The 23,377-nt window shown below is 44.5% G+C and overlaps 1 protein-coding gene and 1 non-coding gene across 2 annotated transcripts; both read left to right on the top strand.

The window, feature by feature from the left end:
* The first annotated feature begins 2,356 nt into the window (after nt 1-2,356).
* On the top strand, nt 2,357-2,448 carry TRNAM-CAU (transfer RNA methionine (anticodon CAU)). The gene is given in 2 exon segments: nt 2,357-2,394; nt 2,413-2,448. It is a non-coding gene; the product is annotated as a tRNA-Met (tRNA).
* A 16,868-nt stretch (nt 2,449-19,316) lies between these two features.
* On the top strand, nt 19,317-19,891 carry LOC123172627 (cortical cell-delineating protein). The gene has a single exon (XM_044589582.1). The coding sequence runs from the start codon at nt 19,375-19,377 to the stop codon at nt 19,723-19,725; it is 351 nt and encodes a 116-aa protein (XP_044445517.1). The 5' UTR covers nt 19,317-19,374; the 3' UTR covers nt 19,726-19,891.
* The last annotated feature ends 3,486 nt before the right edge of the window (nt 19,892-23,377 follow it).

Raw genomic sequence — 23,377 nt, 5'->3', positions numbered from 1 at the left:
TTTCTGGACATGTACAGAGTAAAAAAGGACCTGAAGCCAGCTTTAACAGTGAAAAATAAACTCATCTGCGCGACATGATCATCGTGCAGGCAGCCAGATTGCAATACTGTGGCTTGCCTCTTACAATAAGATTATGACTAGAGACAATTTGCAGAAAAGAAATATGAACACACCTCTAAACTATGTTTCTGTTCTGAACAATAAAGGGTGCAGCGCCTATTTTTTGATTGCATAGTGGCTCAAATGATTTGGGCTGAAATTAGATCACTCTTTGAGATGCATTTTGACCTTTCGTTTGCTTCTACCTCATCATATTGGATAGCTGGCAAAAAGCTTGATGTTCAGAACACTGCTGCTGCAGCTGCCCTTTGGTTTTTAATGGTGCCGCTTGGTTGGCTTTGAAACAGATTTGGTCTCTACTTTTAAACTCGATCAAGAACAGGCGCCTCTTGTTACATGCTGGAGAAGATGGATGCTCTCTGAATCACATCCAGCGGCTGCTGAGGGAACCAAGCAGGATTGGGGAGAGCTGAGCCTTCGCTATTCCTCTCCACTGAAGACCAGGACGTGACCGGATGGGTCCTGAGCCCAACATCCACACTTGAGGCTCCTGAATCTCCTGCAATGCTTGTTTTCCTGCCTACTGTTCCCTCACAGATGTAATGATCTTGTTCATGTAAAACTAAAGAGCTTTGGTTGTACTGTTCTTTATGGTTTGCAATGGTCCTGCTGCTTTTTAACAAGGGCGTTTGTTTCGCTTCCAAGACAACAAGTGGAGTGGTGGCGCAGTTGGCTAGCGCGTAGGTCTCATAGCAAACATGCGAGTGATCCTGAGGTCGAGAGTTCGAGCCTCTATTACCCCACCCACAAAAAAAAAGAGACCATCGTAGTGATGAAACGCTCGATGGCAACTTGGGTCGCCACATGGTACATCTGATTGCTCAGGTGAAACCGAGCATGTCTGAACCATGGTCTTCTTTTTCTTCCATTTTTTTGGCCTTCTCCATATACTCCCTCCGTTCGGAATTACTTGTCGCGGAAATATTTGGTTCAGTTGCCTAGAATATCTTGATCATGCTACGGAATTCTTCTTGAGCTAACACAGCGTCGGGTTATTGATTTTTAATGGTCTGAGAATTGGTATGAAGCACTTGGATAGTTGGATGCATGGCAGCTTGGAAGTTGGTACAGTCCGGGCACTTTTCTGTTTGAAATGGGCTAAGATATTCTTGGGTTATCATTATTCTGGTTCTTCGGATGGGAATGTTGATATTGAAAATGGGAGTATCAACGCATAGCTATGAACCTTCAGATGAATGAATAGCTTATTTGTTGTTAGACAACTACTACCTCTGTCCCTAAATACAAGACGTTTTTGTAGTTCAATTCGACGTTTTTGCAGTTCAATTGAACTGCAAAAACGTCTTATATTTAGGGACAGGGGGAGTATAAAGCACTAGATGGCTGAATAGTATTGCTGAACAGTCTCTGCGCTCTTTTAGAATCCAGTGATACAATTAGCATTCTCAAATATTATTTGGTTAGCTAGCGTGGCAACAAAGAGAAGAAAAAGATTAACTGTAAATGCACTGTATGATATTAACTTCTGAGTATACGTACGCTCTTTTAGTGCTGAATCGATGTGGTCCGTCTGGGTATTGATTTGAGTGTTTTCATCATTTCCATGTTAAGTTATTTCTGGGGCATCCGGTTTGAACAGAATAACTCTGATGCTATTGTGGCTTGAACAATCAGTTGTGCTCTACTACTTCTGAAGCGAAATTAAGCTCACTCTTTTGTTTCCTGGACGTGTACAGAAAAAAGAAAGAGGCACCAGCTGGTAAGAAGCCATCTTCTTCTGCAGAGAGATACGATTGATGGCACCACCTCGCCGCGTTCTCCATCATCAAGCACGGAGTGCCTCTGCCTGGATGGACACCCACAAGTAATCGGCCCTCCTACTGTCACCTGCTCCGCTGCTGTGCTGCATCTTATTCTTCCCCATAGGATGTACTGTGTTTTTCAGAATTCAGCAATGGCAATGATCAGGGGCCACCGCCGTCGTCTTCGCCGCCGGACCGTCGCCGGCTCTAGTAGGTAAGCAAGCTCGTCATCCATGGGAAAGAGATGCATGTCATGTTAAGTTGCTAACTAAAACCCGGACGCTGCAGGGTTGCCTCGGCTGAGAATGGCCAGGGACGAGAGGCCGAGGGTGAGGTACAGCAAGAAGGCGTCTTGCTCTGGCTCCGGTGGTGGCCAAGGGCGTGCCGCCGCAGCGCCACCGCGGCCATCCATGCTTTGCATCGCCCCGCTGCTTTTTAACAAGGACGTTTGTTTCGCTACCGACACAACAAATGGGGTGGTGGCGCAGTTGGCTAGCGCGTAGGTCTCATAGCTGAAACAATGCGAGTGATCCTGAGGTCGAGAGTTCGAGCCTCTCTCACCCCACCCAAAAAACAGACCTTGTAGTGATGAAACGCTCGCTGACAACTTGGGTCGTCGGATCTGCACCTGATTCATCAGGTGATATGAGCAAGTCTGAACCTGGTCTACTATTTTTTTTTGGGTCGGATCTGCCGCTACAGAAGCTCTTCCTCCTCTAGCCTAGCTTCAGCCCATCCCCTCTTGCTCCTCCTGCCAAGGAACCGGTGGTTCAGGCTGCAACTTTTGCCGGGTCCAGTCAGTATCTTGATTCTTGAATATCGATATGCCAAAAACCGGTAGTCATCGAGAAAGTACATGACCTGCTGCCTATTGGTTCAACTGACGAAACAGATTGTTGTTTCAATCATGTGCGAATTGCTCAACCAATGGCTAGAATGTCACCGCTCTTGTGTTCTTCTTGTATCTATTACGTACCTATTGAAAGAAGCATTCATCTGTCTATTACAACCTTCATGTGCGCGAGTGCAGGGTACGACTGGAGTTTGGCTGAACTTCACTCCGGCGCATATCACTGAACATGTTCAGTATAATTGTAATGCATGCGACCCAATGTCCTCTTATAATTTAACCTAAAAAAAAGAGGTCTCGATATGCAATGAACGAAAAATTCAGGCCCGGAGTCGAATTGAACTCCTGTGAGTTACTCCCTTTGTAAAGATCACTCCCATACTTGCCAAGACATCAAGTACCCCTTGGACAGAGAAAGTCCAGTGTATTTTATTTTTGCGGGAAAAAAGAGAGAAGAGAGTCGAATATATTGGGTATAGTTTAGCTCGATCTTCATGCATGTTGATCCTGCTCAATGATGCGATGTTATGTATCAGCAGAAGTATATGTTCTCTGAAGTGCTAACAGTACGGCTGTGCGTTGTATACGCAAGCATGGTCCAATCGAATTGTGACCCCAATAAGGACAAGTCCATGCATCTCGAATTCGTCATCCATGCTCAACAGATTTGCATTTTTTTTTTGAAATGGAGGCGTGCCCCCAGCCTCTGCATCATGACGATGCATGCAACCATCTTATCAAACAATCCACAAAGTAGCACAAAGTCATCAAAGTATTATAGCTCACAAGCGGAGCGAAACTCAAAAAAAAGAAAAGTACATGTTGGCAATGACAACTGGAACGACAGAAAGAAGGATAAACTTCCTAAACTCCTATCCTATTATGCGACCGCCATCCGAACCGGTTGAATATAGCCCGTGCTACCATCTCCCACTGGTTGCACCCAGTAACCAAAGGCTCCCGGGTGAGTAAGGACCACGTACGGATCCATGCGGTAGCTTTGAAGATGACCTGCAAGAAAGTTAAAGTGTGTTGTCTGTTAAAAATCAAATCATTCCTACAGTTCCATATAGCCCACAGAAGCGCACATATTTTAATCCGAATACGAGTCGCAGTACTATGTTCAACCCCAGTTAACCATGTTCCAAACAACGACTCAATGTTCACTGAAGGATTAATGTTGAAGGCTATATGGATCGTTCTCCAAAGCAACTTGGCAAGTGGGCATTTAAGGAATAAATGTTGTATTGTTTCATCATGATTACAAAAACAACAACGTGAACTACCTACCTATCACAAAAGCAACATATTTGGAATACTATGCATCCTGTGCTTTCAAGTCCAACGCAAGTGCTCACTGCTACGTTCTCATGAAATCTCACTCCATGTCATGTGGTGTCTGAAGTCTCGTGTATTTTTTGCTGCGGAGGGAGCTAGTAAAGTTGTTTTAGATGTCTCACAGTACAATGGAGGATACTGTTCCAACAGATTCTCCTGTCAGGTGATCAAGTTGAGTTCATTGCAGCCCATGATGAACAATAAAATCAAAACAAATAGCAAAATAAAATCAAAAATATGAAACTTTGTGGCATTGATTATGAACAAATGATGTAGGTGCTTGCAAAGTTTGATGACCAAATAACATCAAATGATCTCCATACAAACGAAATACAAATTCCGCTCAAACATTGAACATACGTTTGAGCACGATTATTTTTTGAGTCAATTACACCACCAATGCTTAAACTTGGCAAGAAAAGTCACTTTAGTGCCAAAACTTGCGGCATACATTGAACTGGTGCCACAACTTGATTAGGACGTGCAAATACGGTGCAAAACTCGTTTGCATACGCATGCGGCGCCAACGAGCTGTGACAACGTGGCGTGGGGCCCATTGTTAGTGACCTCCCCGTGTAGAGTAGGTGTGTGGGGTGTTATTTTTGCAAAAACAACCTCGGAATTTTATTTCTTTGCACAAGAAAGCCCCTGACGGTTGCGAAACCCAGCTGTAGCACAAATTTTATATTGAGATGAAAAAATAACATAAATTAAGACGAAGACACGGCCATTTGGACCATCCACTCGCTCGGCTAGCCACCCAATCCCTACAACATTTGACGGTTTGGTGGATACACATATCTTATATCTTTTGCTTAAACAACATAAATTAATAATTTTACTAATTCAGAAAAAATGTTGCCGCGCGGTTTGTTCCTTCGACTTGGGGCAAAACTTAAGACCATCCGGTCACTGCATCGACATTCATTTGGTCTCTACTGCGATTGTTATCCTTTTTGTCACATGAGCTAAAACACACTGTGTTTTTTTTTCATTTTTAGAATTTTTGAAAAATATGTAAATCCTAATTATAAATAATATACTTATACATAAAATAAATTACACAAAAAGATGCCCATCTAGTTCGAAAAAATGCCTGCCTATTAATTTCGAAGAATCCATAAAATTAAATTACGAATTATACAAATGTTTGTATAATTTTGAAAAGTGTTTGCATATTAAATAGAAATATTAAATTAATTTTATAATATATATGTAAATAAATTTACTTACAAGTTCAAACATTCACAAGTTTGTAAATAAAATATTCAGTAGTATATAAAAGATTTCATGCTTGAATTTTTTTAATGTTGCATTACAAGTTTTTGTGTTTGATAAAGTTTGTGTGTGTTAAAAAATAAATTAAATAAATACAAATATATGTATGTGACAAATATATGAGCTAAATGTGTCACCTACAGATCCTCAAAGGAATATGCATGTACAATTATATGTATATTATTTATAACTAGGATTCACATATTTTTTTTACAATTTTAAAAATGAAAAGAAAAACAAAACACATGTTGAATAGGCCGCACCAACTGCAGTCCATTTTTCGCCCATGATCACGGTCGGTTGTAGAAATACAATGTAACAACCGTATGCAAAGAAAAATGCCTGCCTTTGTTGGGGTGGCATGCCCGTCAGACTGTGTCCCGCGGGTCCCGTGTTCTAACCCTCATGTCCACATCTTTTTGTTGGAATTAAAATTCTTAATTTATGTTGTTAAAAGCAACAATATAATGACAGAGTATCCTTGTAGGACATGAAGTGTATTCCTGTGTATTGGTTAGCTACGCGGTTCGGTTAGCTGGCGGTGGCTATTTGATTCCTTGTCCACGCAATATTTTCATTCTAACATAATTTGTGCTCTTTTGCTGACAATGGCTCCCGCACCTATCATGTTTTTTACGCGAAAAAATAAATTTGAGTTTTTTTTTGGAAAAACAACACGCCACACGGCTGGTCTACACTGCCCGGTCAATGACAATGGGCCCCCACGCCACATTGTCACGCTTCATCATGCGTATACGAACGAGTTTTGCATCATATTTGCACGACCAGCCAAGTTGTGGCACCAGTTCAATGTATGCCGCAAGTTTTGGTACTAAAGTGATTTTCCTTGTCAAGTTTAAGCACAGAGCTCTTCGAATGTCATTTGGTCACCACATTTTGCAAGCACCTAAAACATTTCGCTCATAATCAAAGCCACAAAGTTCCAGACTTTTATTTTATTTTATTTTCTATGTTTTCGATCATGGGTTCAATGTCCCTGGGAGTAGAAAAACACTCTCGGCTTGACCCTAAGAACAGGAGATAACATGTTAACTAAAAAACCAGGAGGAGTGAGTGTGGTTGGGGAAGAGAAGATATCAATCCTTTTAGGTACAACTAACTTGGGTACTAATATTCGACAAACCACAATGAGTATATCCGCCAGCCTCAAGCATTGTAGAACCCCGTAACAAAACTTCTATAAATACTCGACACACATAAACACATTATACATGAAAGTGGTACTAATTAGTATTTGTATGTGAATGTCCGCGGTTGTATTGTGTTTTCTAGAAACAAACGTGTATGTTTCTGACTTTTCCCCCCTTACATTTAGACTAGAACCATATACTCCCAAAAGATTCTTTTAGATGTTCCCCATACCAAATTTTTAAAAATAAAGCAATTTCCTTGTACTAAAACACCACTATATTTACAATGTTACATATTGTAATTGTATAACGATAAACAATGCATTTTTATATTCATAAACACAATTATATATATGGTAAGAGTTGTTAGATAAGAGAAAATACTAACTAAAATTGTATGTTGATAAATGATCAATAATGTACTAGTTAAGATTTACTTGTAGAATAAACTATAAACAAGTAAAATTGTTTGGTATAAATAGTGATTGACTACAGGCGAGTTGACTAAAAATGAGTTTTCGGTCAGTAGCTTTGTCATCTACCGTTGATTTCGGATTAGAAGGCCCACTGTAAATTCTCTACAAACTGAATCAATTGGCTCGAATTCTGACAGCCCAACCAAACAGTTTGTGGGTTCGATCGATTATGTGCAAAAAGATAAGAAGCCCAACAAACTGGATGAACCTGTTAACTAGGTTACCTGATCGTACCAAAACACACATGGTCTTCAGCCGACGCACATATCCCTATGCTCACTTTCTTCCCTTCCATTCCTTTCCTATCATGCCTTTCCTTCCAGCTGCCGCACAGATCCCCATGCAACGATGGCGCCACCATGGATTGCCACTAGACCTCAGATGTAAATGGACAGAGAGGAGGGAGAAATTACAAGGAAAGAAGATAAAGAAGCAACAAGAAGAACACACGAGTTTTCTCATCATGATAAAAAAACTAGTATTCTAATCAAACTTTCTCTCTTTGTAATTTGGTTTCAACAGATTTGAAATTCAAAATGCATCGATCATATAAACATGAAAACAGTCACATAGAGATTTTGCATAGATGAATACTACAAAATCATGCAGATAATAGTAAAAAGGAAAACGTCCATCTAGTAGCCCCCAAGATTGAGATTGATTTGGAAGCAATCGACCCAAGGATCGAATCCTTGCTCGAGAACTTTTGTACTTGGATGTGCAGTAGTGATGAGTGGATTTTTATGCGCACTTTTTAGAGTATATCTTAGTGCCAAATCCTTCATATCATATCTATCTAGCACCTTTTCATGTCCTATGGTGATTTGGTGATCTATGATGATTGATTTGAGTTGTATGTTATATATTGTTGTTGTCCTTTGGTGCCCGATGTATAAGTGCATGAGTATGTCGGATCACACTTTAGGGTTTGCAATATGTGATGATTTCCTTAGGATGGATGGTCGGAGTGGCAGATATTACCATATCCCGAGTTTGTGAATTGTTGCATATGGAATAAAGAGGACCATAGATCTTAACACTATGGTTGGGTTTTACTTTAATGAATCTTTAGCATTTGTGGATGCTTACTAGCTAGAGTTCCAATCATAACTAAATGGTATCAATGGATTTTGTTGCATGTTAGCATAGGCCTCTCTCACATATAGAACTACAATGCTTAATTATAAATCTAGTATCGTACATGCATAGAGACAATTCCGCAATTCCTACCACTGCTGCTCCATACTCGCTTTCTCTAAAAGCTTGCAAAATAATTTTTACTAGAAGGTTTAGACAAAACAACATTTGGTGCATGTAGAGTTTTGTCAGTGGCGGGTAGGACCTGAGAGAATACGTATCCTACCTTTAGCACTTTTTGAGTTCGACACTCCATGCTTAGCACCTTCACTTTGGAAGGTGCTACAATACTCCCTGCACTCGGGGATTATCAATGATCCATAACATGCATAGCTTAACTCAAATTGCAACATTATTACAAGGAATGGAGCTCACCACCGAAAAACAAGGCAATACATGTTGGGTCTATGACCATACGATGACGCGGGAGACCCGACTGCAGGGCAGAGCAACACCAACAACACCACTACATGAGGACGAGTCTACGACCGCGCACGACAACTCGTGAGACCCGGTGTCACACGGCAGGTCATCCTGCACGGCAATAGAGACGGTCGTACGGGAGCGGTATCACGCAACTGTCCAGACGACGCACGACGCGAGAGAGCGCCGCACGGGATGGCGTGGGAGCGGCCATGTTGGGACAGTGTTGTTGGAAATATGCCCTAGAGGCAATAATAAATGGTTATTATTATATTTCTTTGTTCATGGTAATTTTCTATTGTTCATGCTATAATTGTATTATCCGGAAATCGTAATACATGTGTGAATACATAGACCGCAACGTGTCCCTAGTAAGCCTCTAGTTGACTAGCTCGTTGATCAACAGATAGTCACAGTTTCCTGACTATGGACATTGGATGTCATTGATAACGGGATCACATCATTAGGAGAATGATGTGATGGACAAGACCCAATCCTAAGCATAGCATAAAAGATCGTGTAGTTTCGTTTGCTAGAGCTTTTCCAATGTCAAGTATCTTTTCCTTAGACCATGAGATCGTGCAACTCCCGGATACCGTAGGAGTGCTTTGGGTGTGCCAAACGTCACAACGTAACTGGGTGACTATAAAGGTGCACTACGGGTATCTCCGAAAGTGTCTGTTGGGTTGGCACGGATCGAGACTGGGATTTGTCACTCCGTGTGACGGAGAGGTATCTCTGGGCCCACTCGGTAATGCATCATCATAATGAGCTCAATGTGACTAAGGCGTTAGTCACGGGTCATGCATTGCGGTACGAGTAAAGAGACTTGCCGGTAACAAGATTGAACAAGGTATTGGGATACCGACGATCGAATCTCGGGCAAGTAACATACCGATTGACAAAGGGAATTGTATACGGGATTGATTGAATCCTCGACATCGTGGTTCATCCGATGAGATCATCGTGGAACATGTGGGAGCCAACATGGGTATCCAGATCCCGCTGTTGGTTATTGACCGGAGAGGCGTCTCGGTCATGTCTGCATGTCTCCCGAACCCGTAGGGTCTACACACTTAAGGTTCGGTGACGCTAGGGTTGTAGAGATATGAGTATGCGGAAACCCGAAAGTTGTTCGGAGTCCCGGATGAGATCCCGGACGTCGCGAGGAGTTCCGGAATGGTCCGGAGGTGAAGAATTATATATAGGAAGTCAAGTTTCGGCCACCGGGAAAGTTTCGGGGGTTATCGGTATTGTACTGGGACCACCGGAAGGGTCCCGGGGGTCCACGGGTGGGGCCACCTATCCCGGAGGGCCCCATGGGCTGAAGTGGGAGGGCAACCAGCCCTTAGTGGGCTGGGGCGCCCCCCATGGGCCTTCCCCCTGCGCCTAGGGTTAGAAACCCTAGGGTGGGGGGGGGCGCCCCACTTGCCTTGGGGGGCAAGTATCCCCCTGGCCGCCGCCCCCCCCATCCAGATGGGTTCTGGCCGGCGCCCCCCTCCTAGAGGGCCTATATAAAGGGGGGGGGGGAGGGAGGGCAGTATTATTACAGCCTTGGGCGCCTCCCTCCTCCCCTGCTACACCTCTCCCTCTCACAGAAGCTCGGCGAAGCCCTGCCGAGACCCGCTACATCCACCACCACGCCGTCGTGCTGCTGGATCTCCATCAACCTCTCCTTCCCCTTGCTGGATCAAGAAGGAGGAGACGTCGCTGCACCGTACGTGTGTTGAACGCGGAGGTGCCGTCCGTTCGGCACTCGGTCATCGGTGATTTGGATCACGGCGAGTACGACTCCGTCATCCACGTTCATTGGAACGCTTCCGCTCGCGATCTACAAGGGTATGTAGATGCACTCCTTTCCCCTCGTTGCTAGTATACTCCATAGATGGATCTTGGTGAGCGTAGGAAAATTTTAAAATTCTGCTACGATTCCCAACAGTGGCATCATGAGCCAGGCCTATGCGTAGTTACTATGCACGAGTAGAACACAAAGCAGTTGTGGGCGTTGATGTTGCCAATTCTTCTTGCCGCTACTAGTCTTATCTTGTTTCGGCGGTATTGTGGGATGAAGCGGCCCGGACCGACCTTACACGTACGCTTACGTGAGACAGGTTCCACCGACTGACATGCACTAGTTGCATAAGGTGGCTAGCGGGTGTCTGTCTCTCCTACTTTAGTCGGAACGGATTCGATGAAAAGGGTCCTTATGAAGGGTAAATAGAAATTGGCAAATCACGTTGTGGTTTTACGTAGGTAAGAAACGTTCTTGCTAGAAACCTATACAAGCCACGTAAAAAACTTGCAACAACAATTAGAGGACGTCTAACTTGTTTTTGCAGCAAGTGCTATGTGATGTGATATGGCCAGAAGATGTGATGAATGATATATGTGATGTATGAGATTGATCATATTCTTGTAATAGGAATCACGACTTGCATGTCGATGAGTATGACAACCGACAGGAGCCATAGGAGTTGTCTTTATTATTTTGTATGACCTGCGTGTCATTGAATAACACCATGTAAATTACTTTACTTTGTTGCCAAACGCGTTAGCCTTAGAAGTAGAAGTAATCGTTGGCGTGACGACTTCATGAAGACACAATGATGGAGATCATGATGATGGAGATCATGGTGTCATGCCGGTGACGAAGATGATCATGGTGCCCCGAAGATGGAGATCAAAGGAGCATAATGATATTGGCCATATCATGTCACTATTTGATTGCATGTGATGTTTATCATGTTTTGCATCTTATTTGCTTAGAACGATGGTAGTAAGTAAGATGATCCCTTATGATAATTTCAAGAAAAGTGTTCCCCCTAACTGTGCACCATTGCGAAGGTTCGTTGTTTCGAAGCACCACGTGATGATCGGGTGTGATAGATTCTAACGTTTGAATACAACGGGTGTTGACGAGCCTAGCATGTACAGACATGGCCTCGGAACACACGCAATACACTTAGGTTGACTTGACGAGCCTAGCATGTACAGACATGGCCTCGGAACACGGAGGACCGAAAGGTCGAGCATGAGTCGTATAGAAGATACGATCAACATGGAGATGTTCACCGATCTTGACTAGTCTGTCTCACGTGATGATCGGACACGGCCTAGTTAACTCGGATCATGTTTCACTTAGATGACTAGAGGGATGTCTATCTGAGTGGGAGTTCATTGAGTAATTTGATTAGATGAACTTAATTATCATGAACTTAGTCTAAAATCTTTACACTATGTCTTGTAGATCAAATGGCCCACGTTGTCCTCAATTTCAACGCGTTCCTAGAGAAAATCAAGCTGAAAGATGATGGCAGCAACTATACGGACTGGGTCCGGAACCTGAGGATCATCCTCATAGCAGCCAAGAAAGATTATGTCTTAGAAGCACCGCTAGGTGAAGCACCAATCCCAGAGAACCAAGACGTTATGAACGCTTGGCATCAGCGTGCTGATGATTACTCCCTCGTTCAGTGCGGCATGCTTTACAGCTTAGAACCGGGTCTCCAAAAGCGTTTTGAGAAACATGGAGCATATGAGATGTTCGAGGAGCTGAAAATGGTTTTCCAAGCTCATGCCCGGGTCGAGAGATATGAAGTCTCCGACAAGTTCTTCAGCTGTAAAATGGAGGAAAATAGTTCTGTTAGTGAGCACATACTCAGAATGTCTGGGTTGCATAACCGCTTGTCTCAGCTGGGAGTCAATCTCCCGGATGACGCGGTCATTGACAGAATCCTTCAGTCGCTTCCACCAAGCTACAAGAGCTTTGTGATGAACTTCAATATGCAGGGGATGGAAAAGACCATTCCCGAGGTATATTCAATGCTGAAATCAGCGGAGGTGGAGATCAGAAAGGAACATCAAGTGTTGATGGTGAATAAAACCACTAAGTTCAAGAAGGGCAAGGGTAAGAAGAACTTCAAGAAGGACAGCAAGGGAGTTGCCGCGCCCGGTAAGCCAGTTACTGGGAAGAAGTCGAAGAATGGACCCAAGCCTGAGACTGAGTGCTTTTATTGCAAGGGAAGTGGTCACTGGAAGCGGAACTGCCCCAAATACTTAGCGGACAAGAAGGCCGGCAACACCAAAGGTATATGTGATATACATGTAATTGATGTGTACCTTACCAGTACTCGTAGTAGCTCCTGGGTATTTGATACCGGTGCGGTTGCTCATATTTGTAACTCAAAACAGGAACTACGGAATAAACGGAGACTGGCGAAGGACGAGGTGACGATGCGCGTCGGGAATGGTTCCAAGGTCGATGTGATCGCCGTCGGCACGCTACCTCTGCATCTACCTACGGGATTAGTTTTAAACCTCAATAATTGTTATTTAGTGCCAGCTTTGAGCATGAACATTGTATCTGGATCTCGTTTAATTCGAGATGGCTACCCATTTAAATCCGAGAATAATGGTTGTTCTATTTATATGAGAGATATGTTTTATGGTCATGCCCCGCTGGTTAATGGTTTATTCTTGATGAATCTTGAACGTGATGTTACACATATTCATAATGTGAATACCAAAAGATGTAAAGTTGATAACGATAGTCCCACATACTTGTGGCACTGCCGCCTTGGTCACATTGGTGTCAAGCGCATGAAGAAGCTCCATGCAGATGGACTTTTGGAGTCTCTTGATTATGAATCATTTGACACGTGCGAACCATGCCTTATGGGTAAGATGACCAAGACTCCGTTCTCCGGAACAATGGAGCGAGCAACCAACTTATTGGAAATCATACATACCGATGTGTGCGGTCCAATGAGTGTTGAGGCTCGCGGAGGATATCATTATGTTCTCACTCTCACTGATGACTTAAGTAGATATGGGTATGTCTACCTCATGAAACACAAGTCTGAAACCTTTGAAAAGTTCAAGGAATTTCAGAGTGAGGTTGAGAATCAACATGACAAGAGAATAAAATTCTTACGATCAGATCGTGGTGGAGAATATTTAAGTCACGAATTCGGTTCGCACTTAAGGAAATGTGGAATAGTTTCACAGCTCACGCCGCCTGGAACACCTCAGAGAAACGGTGTGTCCGAACGTCGTAATCGCACTCTATTGGATATGGTGCGATCTATGATGTCTCTTACCGATTTACCGCTCTCATTTTGGGGCTATGCTTTAGAGACTGCCGCATTCACTTTAAATAGGGCTCCGTCGAAATCCGTTGAGACGACACCGTATGAATTATGGTTTGGGAAGAAACCTAAGCTGTCGTTTCTAAAAGTTTGGGGATGCGATGCTTATGTCAAGAAACTTCAACCTGAAAAGCTCGAACCCAAGTCGGAGAAATGCGTCTTCATAGGATACCCCAAGGAAACTATTGGGTATACCTTCTACCTCAGATCCGAAGGCAAGATCTTCGTTGCCAAGAACGGGTCCTTTCTGGAGAAGGAGTTTCTCTCGAAAGAATTGAGTGGGAGGAAAGTGGAACTTGATGAGGTGATAGTCACCCCTTCCGAACCGGAAAGTAGCGCAGCGCGGGAAGATGTTCCTGTGGTGCCTACACCGACTGGGGAGGAAGTTAATGATGATGATCATGAAGCTTCGGATCAAGTTACTACTGAACTTCGTAGGTCCACAAGGACACGTTCCGCACCAGAGTGGTACGACAACCCTGTCCTGGAAATCATGTTGTTAGACAACGGTGAACCTTCGAACTATGAAGAAGCGATGGCGGGCCCGGATTCCGACAAATGGCTAGAAGCCATGAAATCCGAGATAGGATCCATGTATGAAAACGAAGTATGGACTTTGACTGACTTGCCCGATGATCGGCGAGCCATAGAAAACAAATGGATCTTTAAGAAGAAGACGGACGCGGATGGTAATGTGACCATCTACAAAGCTCGACTTGTCGCTAAGGGTTATCGACAAGTTCAAGGGGTTGACTACGATGAGACTTTCTCACCCGTAGCGAAGCTGAAGTCCGTCCGAATCATGTTAGCAATTGCCGCTTACTATGATTATGAGATATGGCAGATGGACGTCAAAACGGCATTCCTTAACGGCTTCCTTAAGGAAGAGTTGTATATGATGCAGCCGGAAGGTTTTGTCGATCCTAAGAATACTAACAAAGTATGCAAGCTCCAGCGCTCAATCTATGGGCTGGTGCAAGCATCTCGGAGTTGGAACATTCGCTTTGATGAGATGATCAAAGCGTTTGGGTTTACACAGACTTATGGAGAAGCCTGTGTTTACAAGAAAGTGAGTGGGAGCTCTGTAGCATTTCTCATATTATATGTGGATGACATACTATTGATGGGAAATGATATAGAATTCTTGGAAAGTATAAAGGCCTATTTGAATAAGTGTTTTTCAATGAAGGACCTTGGAGAAGCTGCTTATATATTAGGCATCAAGATCTATAGAGATAGATCAAGACGCCTCATTGGTCTTTCACAGAGTACATACCTTGACAAGATATTGAAGAAGTTCAATATGGATCAGTCCAAGAAGGGGTTCTTGCCTGTATTGCAAGGTGTGCAATTGAGCACTGCTCAATGCCCGACCATGGCAGAAGATAGAGAAAAGATGAGTGTCATCCCCTATGCCTCGGCCATAGGGTCTATTATGTATGCCATGCTGTGTACCAGACCTGATGTAAACCTTGCCGTAAGTTTGGTAGGAAGGTACCAAAGTAATCCCGGCATGGAACACTGGACAACGGTCAAGAATATCCTGAAGTACCTGAAGAGGACTAAGGATATGTTTCTCGTTTATGGAGGTGACGAAGAGCTCATCGTAAAGGGTTACGTCGACGCTAGCTTCGACAAAGATCTGGATGACTCGAAGTCGCAAACCGGATACGTGTATATTTTGAATGGAGCGGAGTACATGGCAGCCTCGGAGGCAGCACAGGAAGCAGTCTGGATGAAGGAGTTCATTACCGACCTAGGGGTAATTCCCAATGCGTCGGGCCCGATGACTCTCTTTTGTGACAACACTGGAGCTATTGCCCTTGCGAAGGAGCCCAGGTTTCACAGGAAGACCAGGCATATCAAGCGTCGCTTCAACTCCATTCGTGAAAGTGTTCAAAATGGAGACATAGATATTTGTAAAGTACATACGGACCTGAATGTAGCAGATCCGTTGACTAAACCTCTCCCTAGGGCAAAACATGATCAACACCAGGACGCAATGGGTGTTCGATTCATCACAATGTAACTAGATTATTGACTCTAGTGCAAGTGGGAGACTGTTGGAAATATGCCCTAGAGGCAATAATAAATGGTTATTATTATATTTCTTTGTTCATGGTAATTGTCTATTGTTCATGCTATAATTGTATTATCCGGAAATCGTAATACATGTGTGAATACATAGACCGCAACGTGTCCCTAGTAAGCCTCTAGTTAACTAGCTCGTTGATCAACAGATAGTCACGGTTTCCTGACTATGGAGATTGGATGTCATTGATAACGGGATCACATCATTAGGAGAATGATGTGATGGACAAGACCCAATCCTAAGCATAGCATAAAAGATCGTGTAGTTTCGTTTGCTAGAGCTTTTCCAATGTCAAGTATCTTTTCCTTAGACCATGAGATCGTGCAACTCCCGGATACCGTAGGAGTGCTTCGGGTGTGCCAAACGTCACAATGTAACTGGGTAACTATAAAGGTGCACTACGGGTATCTCCGAAAGTGTCTGTTGGGTTGGCACGGATCGAGACTGGGATTTGTCACTCCGTGTGACGGAGAGGTATCTCTGGGCCCACTCGGTAATGCATCATCATAATGAGCTCAATGTGACTAAGGCGTTAGTCACGGGATCATGCATTGCGGTACGAGTAAAGAGACTTGCCGGTAACAAGATTGAACAAGGTATTGGGATACCGACGATCGAATCTCGGGCAAGTAACATACCGATTGACAAAGGGAATTGTATACGGGATTGATTGAATCCTCGACATCGTGGTTCATCCGATGAGATCATCGTGGAACATGTGGGAGCCAACATGGGTATCCAGATCCCGCTGTTGGTTATTGACCGGAGAGGCGTCTCGGTCATGTCTGCATGTCTCCCGAACCCGTAGGGTCTACACACTTAAGGTTCGGTGACGCTAGGGTTGTAGAGATATGAGTATGCGGAAACCCGAAAGTTGTTCGGAGTCCCGGATGAGATCCCGGACGTCGCGAGGAGTTCCGGAATGGTCCGGAGGTGAAGAATTATATATAGGAAGTCAAGTTTCGGCCACCGGGAAAGTTTCGGGGGTTATCGGTATTGTACCGGGACCACTGAAAGGGTCCCGGGGGTTCACCGGGTCGGGCCACCTATCCCGGAGGGCCCCATGAGCTGAAGTGGGAGGGCAACCAGCCCTTAGTGGGCTGGGGCGCCCCCCATGGGCCTTCCCCCTGCGCCTAGGGTTAGAAACCCTAGGGTGGGGGGGGGGGCGCCCCACTTGCCTTGGGGGGCAAGTATCCCCCCTGGCCGCCGCCCCCCCATCCAGATGGGTTCTGGCCGGCGTCCCCCTCCCAGGGGGCCTATATAAAGGGGGGGGGGGGGAGGGAGGGCAGTATTATTACAGCCTTGGGCGCCTCCCTCCTCCCCTGCTACACCTCTCCCTCTCGCAGAAGCTCGGCGAAGCCCTGCCGAGACCCGCTACATCCACCACCACGCCGTCGTGCTGCTGGATCTCCATCAACCTCTCCTTCCCCTTGCTGGATCAAGAAGGAGGAGACGTCGTTGCACCGTACGTGTGTTGAACGCGGATGTGCCATCCGTTCGGCACTCGGTCATCGGTGATTTGGATCACGGCGAGTACGACTCCGTCATCCACGTTCATTGGAACGCTTCCGCTCGCGATCTACAAGGGTATGTAGATGCACTCCTTTCCCCTCGTTGCTAGTATAATCCATAGATGGATCTTGGTGAGCGTAGGAAAATTTTAAAATTCTGCTACGATTCCCAACAAGTGTGGCCACACCGGGTGGCCGTGGGGGCGTCGGAGAGAGCACCGTCGCCATGGATCAATGGCAGGAGGGAGGGGAGAGTTAAGAGAGGGGGCCGCTAGAAGGGAGAGCATCATCAAAGCGCGACTGAAGACAATAAAAACTAAATGAAGAGGGGCTTGGTAGTGCAATGTGAGGGTTTGGAATGGGGAAGGACAGTAGACACGGATTATAACGGGCGGCGTACACAATAACATTGACTGCCGAAAAACCCGAAGAGTCCTTTTGAATGAACAACACTGGCAGGCAGTTTTAGTAGCCGATCGGTGATGGCGACCGATCCACTTTGGGCACCATAAGGTGGCTTGAACACATCATCACTAACCGGTCCATTTAAGGCTCGCCGGCGATAACCCTTCAGACAAGCCCTTAGGACCTTGACGCCTCGAAAGTGGCTGGTCAGTGCTAACGCTCATCACTGATGCCCGGTCCCGGGCACGTCACTAATGAGGGGCAGGTATTAAAACGATTTCTAGTAGTGTGATGAGCATGAGACTTGTTTTGTCACCTTCTCAGACGAAGAAATTGATGCGGCTCTTAGCTCAATGAAATGAGAAATGGGACCAAAGCCTGCAATGTGTTTCTTCAAGAATTCGGGGGTTTATTAAATCCCTACTTTTCTGAATGACGAATGGTTTTGCCTTAAGGAGGTGGATATTCCACGTCTTAATTTTGCGGTTTTGGCCTTGATCCCAAAAGTTCAAGGTGCCGACTACATCACTAGTTTCCGGTCGACTACGCTCATCAACGTTATCTTCAAACTCATCATAAAACTCTCCGCCCTTAGGTTAGATCATGTGGGCAGTCACATAGTTGGCATGTGTCAATCCGCTTTCATCGAAGGGTGTCACATCATGAGGGGATCCTATGGCTTCATGAAGTCAGATACAGAAATAGAAAGCGGTGTTCCTAAAACTTGACTTCAAAGCAGCGTATGACCGGGTTAGTCGGTCCTGCTGCGTGGGGTGCTCATGTGCAAGTGCTTTCATGTTGATTCGTGCCTCACATGATGCAACTAATCTTGGGCGGCCAGACTGCTATCTATATGAATGAGATGATATGCCCCTTCTTTAGGGCTTGTTCTGTTAATCCCCACCACAAGGGGATTGGAGAGGATTGGAGGGGTTTGAGGTGGATTTTGACTTGCTGGGGATTTAATCCCCTCCAATCCTCTTAAAATCCGATGAAACCGAACAAAGCGTTAGGAATAATAAAAGGGGTCTTTTGCAAGATGGTCACATTTCTCCTCTCTTTGACATTGTCGAGGATGCACCTTCTAAATATTTTTATGGAAACTGCAAGGAGTTACTGCACTAAACGTTGTGAGAGACTCATTGGAGTGTTTCGACAGCTAGAACTACAGCAACAGATGGAAGTTCGGTACCAGCTAACATATGGTACCAGGCCGTGATTTGATTTCTGTCTTTGTAGCTAGGTTGAAGCCCTGGTCAGATTGATCCCCTGGTCACCATGATCTGACCTCTGAACCAACTGTCTGCCTGGATCACCAAATTTACGTAGTCACCACTAACTGCATGCCGACCGATGCCACATGCTTAACCCAGTAAGCAAACAAATATATGAACTGGACGTAACATGCAGTCGGAATATAAACACATTCGAAGGAGTCACGGATGCATATGTGCATACGAGTCCAAATCGAGGGAGGCAATGATCCCTGACGGGCCAGCTCGGAACCACATGCGATGCGCGGCACCATCTCATCTCACACCGCTTTCCCATCGGAGGTGAGCAGCCTCATGTCATGCATAAATACCACTCGCCATGCACACACTCACTCACACACAGCAAGCGCACATTGCAAAGCACAATCGCAGCTCGATCGCACGCACTAGCTTGCACGCTCCGTCGCAAATGGCCATGGCACCCAGAGCGCTGCTCCTCCTGGCCGTCGGGCTCGTGATCGCAGCCTCGGCGAGCGCCCACGGCGGCTACGAGGGGTCGTGCCCCAAGGACGGGCTGAAGCTGAAGGCGTGCGTGGACGTGCTGGGCCTGCTCAAGCTCAAGGTGAACGTGCCGCGCCATGAGCCTTGCTGCTCGCTCCTGGACGGGCTCGTCGGCTTGGACGCGGCGCTCTGCCTCTGCGCAAACATCGACGCCAATGTGCTCGGCCTCAACCTCCACCTCCCCGTCGACCTCCGCCTCATCCTCAACAACTGCGGCAAGGTCTGCCCCACCGATTTCCGGTGCCCACCACGCCACTAAAACTAAAAGTCGTCTCGACTGAGTATCGTGATGTTGTCTTGTCTGCATTTTTAAACGCCGTTTGTATATTTCTTGGTACAATTGATGTCCCAATCTTTTGTTTCCACTTTTTTTTGTTTCCCTTCCCTATGATTAATCAGATAAAATGAAGTTGTATTTTGTATCATGAGGTTGAGTTTTTGGCACTTGGACGTGACCATTGTTAATTTACCGTACCGTACCAACACTCGTGCGCGCGTGAGAAAAGTGAGCAACATGACAAGGAACATGTCCTGCCCAAAGAATCGACCTAAAAACCCTCGATATAGATCACCGGTTTATCACTAAATGTACAGTCCCACAGCGCAAGTAGGTTTGGTGCGACGCATTAGAGCAGTGTAATTGTACTATCACCTCATGATTCCCATGAACAGTTCCTAACGGATCCTAACCGTCCAAGTGTCGCATGTGTAATGCCATTAAGGTATCCATACTTATTCACCCGCAATATCCATACTTATGGAGAGGAACATCGTGTGGCAGATTGCTAGATCCGATCGCAGGACTTGGACCTGGAAGTGGAGATACTTAGGTGAAACTTGATTTGAAGAAAGAAGCGCTTGGCATCACTAAGCTCTTACACACTTTTAATCTTATTAAAATTAAACGACGGGCAACCACGGGGGCTCAAGAGATTGCTAAATTTACTTTTGATATTCATTCTGATGGTATAATTTTGAGTAGCATTCCATCATACGTGGTGACTTATGTTACAAACGATTGTAAGAATATTTTTAGTAATTAATATATGAGGTGTTTTTCTAAGAAAAAAATGAAACATCCATGACATGGCATGTCCAAAGCAGTATGAAGTTGATGAGAAATTCTATGGGAAGAACAAGTTTTCCTCGTGAATCTCTTAACACAAAGAGCATTGCCATAAATAATCATGGCAACATGGTTATTACAAGATAAAGCATAGCATGGTCATGTCTGCAAACAACTTATGGAAAGAACAATTGTTCATCTTGTTTGTTTCAATGTGGGAGGCATCAATGTTATCATTTAGAGTTTGGTGACCCCACGAGACGCTCGGACGTGTCTCACGAACCTCGCGTGTGACGATTATGCTTTATCCTTGCTGAGTGATCCGGGTAAGGCCTGGAAACCTATTAGGCATATGGCTTGTGATCGTCATTTTGAAGGCAATGAACTATGGACGAGCCGGCTTAGAAATTCGAGGCGACAACACAAGATGACTTGGGTTTGGTGGTTGTATAGTAGTGTTGAATAATCTCGGCACTCTTCTAGAATCCAATGATATAGTTAGTGTTTTCTAATAACTGTGAGAGTATCCATTTTGTTAGTGTGGCAAGTAAGAGAAGATTTTTTTTAATGGTCACCAGGACGAGAGGTTCCCAACCTTGCATTCAGATTTTCTACTGAACGCAAACAATATGCCGATTTACAAAGTATTTTATATTCTTAAGAAGTTGGTCACAATTCTTTCAACATGCGAAGTGTCCACCTCAATATTTCACTAAGCAATGCATTTAAGTCTTCTCTCCAACCATGCAAAATCTGCCACATAAGCGAGTCATGCATTTAACTTATAAATTACAATTATGTTTGCATTAGTTCATGCATGTAACGCTGCCACATCATATACTCATGTTAGTCATCCTTCACTTTTTTTTGAAATGACATTTTTAACTGTTATTCAGAAGTTTTTATTCTATTTTTAGACATGTTTTTTATTGATTTTCAAGGTTATACTTCCTATTCATCAGATTTAGATATTATGGTCAACTACTTACGCATTGTTTAACAAAGTTACCACAACAACGCTCGGGGAGAGAGTCGTCCTCACTACTCTATTTATCTTGACATGCACACATCTCAACTCAGCTATCATGCTATTTAGAGAAAAGCCGAGGCCCAACTTTAAATTAATAAAGCCACCAAGCAACGAGAGTAGCAACCAATCAACCAACCAGCACACACCAAGTATCAGCACCAAAGTTAGTAAATAAAATGGCCACAAACCGGCAATAAGGCACGCAGGCCAGGGGGAACCCAACAAAAGAAACAGACTAGGGCTACGGGAAAGCAGAAGAAGTAGCGCCCACTAAGACGGCCTGGCCCGATCCCTCCCGGAGATAGAAGTAGTGGACACACGCACCCGAGCGTTGAGGACCTCCACAGCCGCCTTGCCAGCCTCCCTAATCAGAGATTCCCGCTGCTGCAAAAATATGGACAGTTTGAAGATGATATTAACTGCAGAGTTAGGGAACACCTGCTCAATAGTAAACTTGTTTCTAGTCATCCATAGGGTCCAACACATGCTCGAGAGGCCAAACCAAAACAACCTCTTTAGCTGGCCAGAAAGGGAGGCCGCAAGTAAAAGGAGAGAAGAGAAATTAGAGGGAGCCCAAGGGACACCCAACCACTCCCTTAGGCAACTCCATGGCAAGGACGCCAGGGGGCAACAAAACAGGATGTGGTCGGTGTCCTCCAAGCTCCCACAAAGAGAGCAAAACTTCGTACCCGGGCCATGGCGTTTCTTAATCTGATCAGCAGCAGGCAGACGACTGCTACTTCTTGAGATTGCGTTGGTTTTTCCCTTGAAGAGGAAAGGGTGATACAACAAAGTAGAGATAAGTATTTCCCTCAGTTTGAGAACCAATGTATCAATCTAGTAGGAGACAACGCACAAATCACCGAATACCTGCACAAACAATCGAAAAAATTGCACCCAACGCGATGTCAATCCCTTCACGGTTACTTGCAAAAGTGAGATCTAATAGAGATAGATGAAAGTAACAAACGATAAAGTAAATATTTTGGTATTTTTGGTTCATAGATCGGAAAGTAAAAGATTGAAAAATAGTAGATCAGAAACTTATATGATGGAAAATAGACCCGGGGGCCATAGGTTTCACTAGAGGCTTCTCTCATGATAGCAAATAATACGGTGGGTGAACAAATTACTGCCGAGCAATTGATAGAAAAGCACAAAGTTATGACGATATCTAAGGCAATAATTATGAAATATAGGCATCATGTCCGTGTCAAGTAGACCGAAACGATTCTGCATCTACTACTATTACTCCACACATCGACTTCTATCCAGCATGAATCTAGAGTATTAAGTTCATATTATATCCCTCTTGGATGCCTATCATATTAGGACCAAATTTATAACCAAAGCAAATTACCATGCTGTTTAAAGACTCTCAAAATAATATAAGTGAAGCATGAGAGTTCATCAATTTCTATAAAATAAAACCACTGCCGTGCTCTAAAAAGATATAAGTGAAGCACTAGAGCAAAATTGCCTAGCTCAAGAGATACAAGTGAAGCACATAGAGTATTCTAATAAATCAGGATTCATGCGTGTCCCTCTCAAAAGGTGTGTACAGCAAGGATGATTGTGGCAAACTAAAAAGCAAAGACTCAAATCATACAAGATGCTCCAAGCAAAACACATATCATGTGATGAATAAAAATATAGCCTCAAGTAAAGTTACCGATAGACGAAGACGAAAGAGGGATGCCTTCCGGGGCATCCCCAAGCTTAGGCTCTTGGTTATCCTTGAATATTACCTTGGGGTGCCTTGGGCATCCCCAAGCTTAGCCTTTTGCCACTTCTTATTCCATAGTCCATCAAATC

The sequence above is a fragment of the Triticum aestivum genome, chromosome 1D (genome assembly GCF_018294505.1).
Source record: "Triticum aestivum cultivar Chinese Spring chromosome 1D, IWGSC CS RefSeq v2.1, whole genome shotgun sequence".
In the NCBI taxonomy this organism is placed as follows: Eukaryota; Viridiplantae; Streptophyta; class Magnoliopsida; order Poales; family Poaceae; genus Triticum; species Triticum aestivum.
This window is presented reverse-complemented; position numbering and strand designations above follow the sequence as displayed.

Coding starts and splice junctions, on each gene's coding strand:
- LOC123172627 (XM_044589582.1), top strand. CDS start 19,375: ATGGCCATGGCACCCAGAGCGCTGCTCCTCCTGGCCGTCGGGCTCGTG.